The 11,371-nt window shown below is 32.8% G+C and overlaps 1 protein-coding gene across 1 annotated transcript; it reads left to right on the top strand.

Annotated features, from left to right (window-relative positions):
• The first annotated feature begins 1,198 nt into the window (after window positions 1-1,198).
• Window positions 1,199-2,496, top strand: LOC134839421 (uncharacterized). Its single transcript, XM_063854961.1, has 2 exons — window positions 1,199-1,837; window positions 2,113-2,496. The coding sequence occupies exons 1-2, from the start codon at window positions 1,360-1,362 to the stop codon at window positions 2,439-2,441; spliced, it is 807 nt and encodes a 268-aa protein (XP_063711031.1). The 5' UTR covers window positions 1,199-1,359; the 3' UTR covers window positions 2,442-2,496.
• The last annotated feature ends 8,875 nt before the right edge of the window (window positions 2,497-11,371 follow it).

An 11,371-nucleotide genomic window follows, 5' to 3' on the forward strand; every position in this document is an offset into this window, starting at 1 on the left:
AAAATCATAGGAGGAGCTTGAAAAATTATTCTGGCCAATCTAATTATTCTGACCGGCACTTTTGACGGCAATGTTTCAGCATCATAATAATCACATCGTTATCTAGAGCACAATAGTTTTAATTTTTTGTAACTAATCTGTTAATTTTAGGCTCTTTCTATTAAAGCAAAAAATAGAAGCGTTTTGGTTAAAAGGGGGAGATTCTGGAAAAATTTAGCAACCAGAATTGAGGGCTGCATGTAACAAAAGCTGTCATAAGTTTCTGTTTTTCAATTTTAAATCAATTTAATATAACGCCGCTGTATATACGCTGTTGCATATTACAAAAACGGTCATACATTTTTGTTATTGTTCCGATTTTCGAAGAAAACGGAACATTTATGCTCGGTGTGGTTTTTCTTAATTCAGTCAATTTTCGTTGATCGAAATAATAGTTTTCGACACATTTTTTAAACCTCATTGAAGATATCGGCTTCTCGAGTTCAAATTTAAAAAGATATTTTACCTCCGATTACTTTTTTTTTAATTCTGGGGGTTTGAAAATTGCTAAACTTGCCAATTTCCGGACTAAATTATGCGCGCTTCGAAAAAATTATAAGAGTAACGCGAATTATTTATGCGTGGCGAACTATCCAACGCAACAAAATTGTTCCAAATTGAATTGAGGCCAGCTAATTGGTCGTATCCATTTCATACGACTCAAATTTTTACACTTTGATATTGGCCAAAATTTATAGGCTTTCAATGCTTTCTTTTCCAAAAACTATTCGATATGAATATGAGGGCGGTCGGAACATTCAAGGCTTTGCCCTGATATACGAGCAGCCTTGTTTCAGTTTTAAATCAATTTAGTATAATTTGAAAAACGACAAATAGTTTGAAAATACATTTTTTTCTATGGTTATCGTATGATAAGCATTTTTTTCCATTGATTGCACATCAAAGGGTTTTTTTCTTGTATGGTCATCAACCCGGAAACACGTTCTAAGCGGGCGAATTTCTTACTTGAGTCATATTGCTAAGTTGTTAGTCCTAGCAATTAAGTCTTAATTTTCGTTTGCCAAATATGATAATAATAAGCTTTAAAGTTCAAATTTCATAGGAACAACATTGAATTGAAAGACTCCTCAAATTTGATCAAATTTACTTGTACTAAAAATCAAGAGTTGACATATTTGAGTGAAGCCAACAGCTTATAAGTTTGAAACTCTGTAATCACAAATCAAATAAACTATATACATAAATTGATCTCCTAAACTTCTCCAGATAAGTTTTATTTTACTTTTGGTAGATAGCAGGGCTGCGGCTTCTTTAAGATAACTTAATTTGTAAAATTTCCATCAACAAGGCACTCCAAAAATGGTGAATGTTAATTTTTGGTTCACTCCAAGGTCAAGGTCTACTGCCCTGCTTAGATGTCTTTCAAACATCCCCGATTCCAAGATCATTTTTGAGAAGTTCACGTGGCTTTGTGTTTCCGAAGCCGCACCGGAAACCTTTGATCTTTTCGGCGTCGGGAATGACCCGACATTCACCTATGAGAACATTCTAGAAGAATGGAGAGCGGAGCCGAGTAAGTTTAAAATCCTCAAAGAACTCAATGTCGCTGTTAAAGACGAAACACTTCCTGAAATTGCCGACAAGGATTCGGTGAACATTTTCTTGGTTCGCAGTCCGGCTCTGACCGCGACTTCGAACATGCCGAGTGCTGATATTACGTATTATGACGTAATCAGTGAGTCAGAGGCCCTGGACATGCCGATGGTCTATCAGAAGATGTTGGATGCAATTGAGTTTGTCAAGAAGAACTGCGAAAAACCACCTCTTATATTGCCAGGTTAGTTTATATTGCGCAATTAAAATTTTTATTAATACTATGATGATTGATTTGATAACTTTTATTGTTGAATTTTCAATACGAATGCGGTAAATTAAGTTATAAATTTGTTTGGTCGTGAATGATGTAGCTTTCAACTGTATAAAATTTTGAAAGACGAGAAAAAAACAACTGTTTTTTTTTTACACTGATGGCTCTTTTAATTAAAATAACTTGAGGTCCCAGAAAAGAAGTTATTAATTTCTTTTTTTTTTAAAAAAACGACGGAATTTCAGGAAAGGCTCTCAGTACAAAAGAAGGTTCAGTAAAAGTCGTCAAGCAAATCTGCGAATTGATGGGCGCGGAGTTCTCAGAAGACATGCTTTCCTGGAAATCCTACGAGACGTTTGACCCCAGCTGGGACGTATCTTTCCTGTCCAGGGCAGCCGACATTCCTTTTGGCTTCTTCAGCCGGGCAAATCAATCCACTGGATTCGAAGACGGAAAAGAGCGGGAAGTTGATATGAAGAAAGTAGCGGAGGATAATCCTCAAATGGCAGCTGATATAGAGAAAACTGACCCAATCTATGAGCAAATAATGGAACACGCCGAGAAATTCGATTAATCATGGTCGCATATTGAACTAAGAATACTGAAACAATAAACAATCAGTTTTGTTGCTTTCGTTTTTAAACTCATGCCAAAGTGAGAAACTGGGATGTGTTGGGAATGTTGGGGAGCTTAATTTTCATTCAGTTTAATTTGCCAATAATTTCTAAAAGACCTCATTTTGGTACTGAATTTCATTTTCAAAGTTTATCTTGGAGACCAAAAAACCTTAAGTTTTAGCGAAGCATTGTAAGAAACACGCAATTTTTGGCCTGAAGGACGTTCGATGTTTTAGACACTTTTTGAGAGACTGAGTTAAAAGTAATTTTGTAACTTTTTCGCCTCTATATCTGTCTATATTGACATCAAAAATTTATTTAGAATAAATCTAATATCGGTCGTCTCAAAATGAATGTCGTTGAAAAGTACCTAGAAGGGCCCATTGGATTGCCAGGGGGTCCTTTGGGTCACTAAGGCCTCTTGAGTCGTCAGTGGGTCTAATTAAAGACTTAGGAAAAGAAATATAAAAAAAAATTTTGATATGATTATATTGTCGATGTTCAAGCAAATTTTTTTTCGCCAAAAATTAAATTTGACGTTAAAGTGCTGTCGGAACATTCAGGGCTTCGCCCTGATATACGACCAGTCTTGTTTTTCACAATGTAACTCCTACAAAAGTTAATCTCTATTTATAAACATATGAAAGTCTAGAAAAGAAATATAAATCAGATTGCAACCAGTTTGCAAGCTCAAGCAAAATTGCTAGATCCTCTTTTGTTTTGTCTGACATCAGTTTCAATGCAGACGTTTAGATTGTTAAAAACTGACCGGGATTTTCCCCCTAAGTTTCTATTCAAAAAAAGGAGCGAAAGGGACGTTTTTCTTAGAGTCATTTACTTGGTACGATTAATAAGTTGCAGCAGTCGAAAAAAGTGCACCAAGTTGGTCCCTATTTAAATTTAGGCTGTTTTACTTTTTGTCTTTTTTTGACTAAGTTAGTTTGTCAGGATACTACATATCATAACTTTGTAATCCTTATGAACGGAAGTAAGGCATCCCAAAATAGGTTCAAGAAACGAAGATATACTGCTAGTAAAATTAGTTAATCTTACAGATTTATTTTACGGCCTGACTCATTAGACAAAAACATCCTGTGTATTAGTGTCATTTGAGAAAAAACTGTATATTGGAAAAGGTAGCAAAAAACGGATCTAGGGGAATAGGTAATAGAAATTCCCCTCAAAGATTCGACCGTCGGACCACACTTAAAGGTTTGCTCTTTCATATTGCTTTTTGATATTGGAACCTGATCTAAACTACATTTTATGATTGGATAAATTAGATATTTTACCACTGTAAAGTATTTAATATTAACCAATCATGATCCATACAACTAACAACCCACTTATTTGTAAGTGCTGGAATTACTTGTAATTTCAGCACCAGAGAGATTTGAATTTAACTTAGAAATTAGTTGACTCTCCAAGAAGACTTCAGCAACCGCAATAAACCAGTATACCCTAGATCTATTGAGCCTAGCAGAGACTAGTTAAACAACCTGAAACTAGATAGTATAAGAGTAAGATTAGGATCGGTATTAGACTAAGAAGTTGCACGAATCTATCCGGCCGAAAATAAGATAGCGTGACGAGCAGACGGTGTACCCTATCCGAAATTACTCTATGAGTTATACCCATCGGTCTTAACTCATCTGGTGCGACCATAAGTCTCGAACAAGACCTTAATAGCTTAGAATTAACCAATAATAGATTAGAATTTAGACAAAACATTTACAAAATGTTATACGACAATAATTTAATCGAAATGTCTCTACGACTCAATAGATCAGAGCCAATATTCCGAACGATAACAGAACTACCCGGAATTGGAAGAAGACCTCGAACCAGAGACGACATACGACAAAGCAGAAACTTACCATATAGTTATATGATAGTTCGGCAAAAGCCAGAACAAACTTTTGTATTTAGAATACTACTAGCAATGAATTTAGATTTTCATTTGCAAACATAAAATTTTGAAGTCAATCTTCAAAATCATTTCAGGCGCTAAACAAAATTATTAATATACAATAACGATTGATAAAAAGATCTCAGATCGTTTTCCTAAATTCTGCAGTAATATACAAAACATGTTTGAAAAATATTTATTGAAAAATCAAAATAAAAATTAGTAGCATGACAATAAATGGTTAGTAATTATAAATCATCCTGTTGTTCCAGCTTCATCACCTAAACATAACAGCATTCATAAGCTCACTAATATCATAAAAACACTAAATCTTTTCTTTACACAAATTTAAATCATTTTAAACTTAAATTCACTTAATATTAAAATCAGATCATCAAGGCTTATCCTTGGATCTTAAATCATTTTCTATTTAATTAAATTTAAAACTTGATCATCAAGGCCTATCCTTGGATCAAAAAGAACAACTTTGTTCTCCCCCACCCACTTAACTAGTGTCTAACGACCTCAAACGTCGATTCACTATCCAACCCTTTCTAAAAACCCAGGACTAATAGAAATTTTTGAACAAAACTAATCATTCAAATTAGGATAAACAGTGAAGAACTTCGGTTATTCATCCTTCACTTGATCCCCCCTCTTACCAGACCCAGGATAAATCTTAGACTTAGTAAGTTTAAAATAGTATCTAACGAACTACTCGCGTTCTAATTATACCTGAACCTTGTGGATCGATTTACTATTCTCCAACCCTGAACACAATCACTACCCTTAAGTAAGATTAAGTAAGTTAACACCTTAGCTTATACTAGCCACGAGAAAGTATAAAATCATTCTTCGGAATTGATATACTTTTCTCCCCAACCCTGAACAAATAGACCCAGGTTAGGCTAACAAAAAAAATCGTAAGGACTAACAGTTTAAGCAAATAGAAATCATTTAACAACCTTTTGCACCCGTCATCCTAAACCTTATGTCATTTAAAAACCTAGGAAATAAACAAACAATCGTTTTACACAATTGTGAAATAGATAACAAAAAATACGACCTTGTAATCACACCTCATACACAAACAGTTGGATACATTAGAACAAAACGACAAACATTAAAGAGAAAAATAATAACTAAACAAAGACAAATAACACGAAAAAGATTTTCAAAAAATCGAAACGCATTTTCAGAATCAAAAGCCAACAGTTTAGACGAACTTTATAAACTAAAAGAATCAATAGATAAAAATTGCCCAATTCACCATCAATTATATTTCTCTGACTCAGAAACAACTTCAAATTCATCAAAAAGAGGAAAAAGAAGAATAAAAAAAGCAGTATAAACACAAACCAGTACATTTATACAATTGGAATCAACCAATTAGACACATTGATAATTACATATTAACAGTCATCGAACAAAAAAATGAGCTCAACGCACACCCCAGGTGAAGAAAGTCCAGATGATGATGATATCTTCCCCTTTATCGTAGATGCAACCACTGATAGAGGACAGCATATATTTTGCAAAAATTTACTCTTAAATTTGTTTGAACCCGGAATCAGTCCATGTAAAACAGAGTTCCCAGATGTAAAAATCAAAAGACAAATTATCGATCACTATCTAAAAGATATATGTAACCTAACACAACAATACGGAATCTACTCCATAGAATTCAACTCACCAAATCAGAATCACAATAAATATATAATTCAAACAGACGACCTTGATTTAGAATTTTCAAAAGTATTCTCAGAATATATAAAAAGCATCCAATATCATAACTCACAAAGAGCAAACTCCATATTCTCCAATGAAGTTTTTGCGATAATATATAGTTATATATCGATATTAGAAAACGAAATCCAGATACCAAATGTGTCACCGACAGAAACATCTAAACATATAAGAGTACGACATGAAATCACACTACTCTCTAGTTTTCTAAATATAATTAAAGAAAATTTCACGAAAGATGAAGTTTCCCAACATACAAAACACGACTTACAAAAAATTTTGGCATGGTTCATAATAGATTATTTCACACATAATATTGATTTAATTTCACAAGCAAGAAAAAATTTTAGACCCCAAAACTCAAACGATGATACTGCCATCACAGAACAATCAGACTATGTTTGGGACCCCGAATGGTCTCATCCCGCATTCATAAACTTCCCACAATCAATCTCAAGTCAAGCAATAAGTACGATATCTTATGTAAGAGATTATGTAAGAGTAATACCATTAACCATTGATGCAACACCATTAAACTATAATACATTTTTACCGATATGCAAAATAATAGTTTAAACTCTACAGTCATACACAATGAAAACCTCAATGGAACTAGGAATCTTACTCAACAAGATATCCAGACACCATCACACTTCATAAATGAAGAAATCGTACACACAACAACTACACAACAAAGTATTTCACCAATACGTCCCAACTTAACAACACCAAGAAATACAAACCCTTCACAAACACAGGTAACCTTACAATCAACCGTTAAACCTTCGGTTGCCCCAAAATATTCACACATGGATTTCCAAACATACAGACCCATGACAATACCGCCAAAAACACGCAAAACGTTCACTAGAAACAATTTTGCAGACCATAATTATAATTACACACACCCATCAAAAACAAATTATCAACCACGAAAAAATTTTAGTAATAATACAAGATCTCGAAACTGGGATAACTCAATGGCACCACCTAATTCAGTAAATTTCCAAACAAATTTACATCCTCCACTGGATCGTAGTGAAAACTATCCATTTTTTCAACAAAATAAAAATAAAAAACAAACATCTTATCAAATGGATTACTTATCCTCAGATGATGATTTCTTACAACCAGATATATTTGCACCCTATAATCAAGAATATCGTGGACAAGGAATACAGAAACCACATACATATCATAGAATTTTTTCTCCACAACCAATAGATACACAAAATCAACAACCAATTCAGCAACAAAACCCAATTAATACACAATCTTTTCAACCAATTCAGCAACAAAACCCAATGATTGCAAACTCGTACCAACCAACACAAATGCAAAATGAAATACCACTCCCATATTATCTTCAACAACACGAAATAACAAGAAATCAACTTTCAAATTTTTCTCAAATGCCAAATGCAGCAGAATCATTACAAATGACAATGAATCCATACCTTATGGGTGGATTATCAATAACATCAAATAAACCTTTAATGGTATTCACAGGAACAGACCCTGAATATTCTGTAGAAGACTATTTAAATGCAGTAACAGCAATTTAATTTCAAATATAGGACCCGAACCAATTAATACGCCACTACATCAAAACTGGATACATCGACGCACAGCGTTGATACAAACAACTTTAGATGGCGCAGCCCAAAAATGGTTTTCAGTATTGCCTATAGAAATAAAATCAAATTGGAAAAGGTTTACACAAGAATTTTCAAAAATGTTTGACTCCGAAAGAAACAAACAACAACAAAGAGTTTTATGTAATGAAATTCGCAGATTACCAAACGAAACCATCAAGCAATTAGCAGTACTCATCGAAACACTAGTTCGAAAATCATATTCATTAAATACACACGACTATAAAATCACAAAGATGACAGAAATCTTAATGATGACCTTAACACCGCAATTAAGAAAAATAGCAATAAAAAAGAGAGCATCCCATCCTTCTTCAATTCGAGAACCCGATTTAGATTTTCGAAAACTAGTAGACAAACTAGAACAAGCAGAAATCACAATGAAACTCGAAGAAACGGAAAATCTGAAATTACAATACGTTAACAGAATTGAAACAGCTTCCATAAATATAAACAATATACAGGAATCAGATACAGACCTCGTTGAAAAAATCACTGAAATACTCAATATTTACGAAAAACACCCAAACTTTAAAGGCAAACCATCTTTCAAAAAATGGTGTAATTATTGCCGACGATACGGACATAGTATTTCTGAATGTAGACAAAAACAGCAAGACAATCAAAATAAACCTCAAAAATATAAAGAACCAAATAAATCATTCTATCAATACATGAAAAAAGATCAAAATCTACCGAACAAAACTGTCTACAGCAACAACAATTCAGGAAAACCACTCCCGAACAATACAAATTATACAAGAAATCAATCACCATGTAACTCAAGTTATAGAGGAAGATCACCAGAACGAAGAAACACGCAAAATTCATCACAAAATCACTACAATAGACCAAATAGTCGAAATAACTATTCCAGATCAAATTCAAATACACAACGATTTGTTTCTAGATCTAATTCCCAATCAAGAAATAATTACTATCCAAACAATCAATCACGAAACTCATCATACAATAGAAATAGAAACTACTCCAATAATCGGAATAGAAGTTATTCAAACAACCGAAACCAGAATTACCCGAACAATCAATCAAGGAATAATTCATATAATAGATCGAACTATAACAGACCAAACAATAATTACCAAAATAGATCGCGAAAAAATTCACAAAATCGACACTCAAGTTATAATAATCGTTATAGAAATTATTCCCAATCACCACACCGGAATAATAATAACTATAATAATTCTAATAATCGCCACAGAAGTAGTACACCTAAACATCAAAGACATATTAATCAAGTACAATCTAATCCAGAAACAACATCAGACCCTCCAGGTATTGATGACACAGTAACTGATACGTTACAACTCAATCAAATAAACTGTGGATCATCAGATTCAGAAAGCGATGCAGAAAACACTCTCTCCATCAATATGATAAAAGTCGAAAATGACTATGAACCTGTTATATATGAACAACCTTTTTCATCACACATATATGAGAATCAATCAGAACTCCTTCACAATTTTTATATTGAACCCATCCATTCCACACCGACGACACAAAAAACTAATGAAATTAACACTACAAATCAACCCAATGAGAACGAAAAAACAAAATGCTTGAATACAAATCACATCTATCAAAACATACAAAAAGAACAACCCAAAGGAAAAATTTGGACAATACCATTTCTTTTAGAAAGTCCAAGAAGCAAAGAATTTCAACCACCAGATCTTGAAATTGATTTTTCAATTGATTCAGGAGCAGAATCAAATATAATAAACATTCCCACATGGAATGAAATAAAAACCTTACACCCAAAGCTAACACCTCTTGAAACCTCCAGCAAACTAGCAACAGCACAAGGATCAACATTAATAAACTACGGAAAAATTCAATTATTTCTTCTCCCCACAAGAACAATGGAGCAAAACAAAATTTTAACCAAACCATTTAAACAAATATTCCATATCACTGATATTAAACACAATATCATTGGAATACCATTTATCTCTAAATATATACCAACAATCAACATCTTGAATAGTAAAATATTAATCAAAGATAAATATACAAAAACAAAAGACACATCCCTAACATTTTTTCAAAGATTAAATAAACAACCACCATTCTTTTCAAAATTTTATCCAATATATAACCAACAAAGAAAACACCTGAAACCACTATCAGGAAACATCTATAATTTTTCAATCAAACAAGTTCACCAATATGATAAAAAACAAAACAAACAAAAATTTTATATGTCAGATTTTGAATTCAAACCTATTCATAAGTTTTTCAAAATCACAATCTCATCAAAAAAATATTTGAAAAACTCGAATTCAGATATTATTTCCTTACATGTATACAACAATACACCTTACCAAGTAACATTACCTTTAGGACTTTTAGGCTATTGCGAAACCAACGCTACAATATCACCAATACACGAAAAAGCATATCGTGTAAATAATATTCTCCAATTACTAGATATTTGCCAATCCACAATCCTTAATGAAGAATTATCTATAAATAATATAATAAGTAACGAAAACAGAAATACGGATTATTTCACAAAAACCCCATATTTCAAACCTACATTCAACATAAGTAACTACACAGAGAATCAACAGAAATTTTTAACAATGTTTAATTTCCAACATTCACAAATAACACAAGACGAATTTGAAAAACTAGCCAAACAGCTAATTAAATATTCACCAGTCTATGCAACATCCAAATTTGATGTTGGCAAAATCAGCTCATCACTACATCTCCCATTAAAACCAGACGCAGTTTTCAAAAAACAAAGAGCAAGTAAAGTACCAATTCACTTACACGATAAAGTGAACAGATTACTCGACATTTTAGAACAATACAACATTATATCACCAGTAAACAAAGAAGAACAACCAAAAGGCAACACATTTATCAACCCTGTTATCATTCTAGCCAAAGGAGAATCATTAAAAATTGTTCTCGATGCTAGATACCTCAACTCACTCATAGATGAATCAAAGTGTAATTGGCCTATTGAACCAATACAAGTTATTTTAACAAAAATAAAAGGAAAATATTTTACAACCGCAGATATGAATAGTGCATACAATCAAATGCCATTAGATGAACAATCACGACGTTTAACACAATTTGTTATTGGAAACCAACAATACGAATTCAACCGCTTATTCTATGGAATATCCATAGGACCAGCAGCATTTTCAGCTTTTATGAGCAAAATTTTTCGACCACTAATACTCAAGAAAAACGCAATCACCTATTTAGACGATGTTTTTATGCAATCACAGACAAAAGAGGAAATGTTCAATGTTTTAGAACAATATCACCAAATACTTCAGAACGAAAATCTGAAGGCCGCCCCCGATAAATCACACTTCTTTTTGACAAGAGTTAAATTCTTAGGACATAATATAGAAAGAAAAACAATCACTCCATTGAAATCACGTATAGACGCTATTCAAAAACTCCCACCACCAACAAATAAAAAGAAAATCCAAGAATTCCTTGGAATGTTAAACTTTTTAAGCAAATATGTTTATAAAATGCAATTATATCTACGACCATTCTATAATATACTTAGACAACAAAA

This window comes from Symsagittifera roscoffensis, chromosome 2 (assembly GCF_963678635.1).
Source record: "Symsagittifera roscoffensis chromosome 2, txSymRosc1.1, whole genome shotgun sequence".
Lineage (NCBI taxonomy): Eukaryota > Metazoa > Xenacoelomorpha > Acoela > Convolutidae > Symsagittifera > Symsagittifera roscoffensis.

Coding starts and splice junctions, on each gene's coding strand:
- LOC134839421 (XM_063854961.1), top strand. CDS start 1,360: ATGGTGAATGTTAATTTTTGGTTCACTCCAAGGTCAAGGTCTACTGCC. Junction 1,838..2,112: donor ACCACCTCTTATATTGCCAG/GTTAGTTTATAT, acceptor ACGGAATTTCAG/GAAAGGCTCTCAGTACAAAA.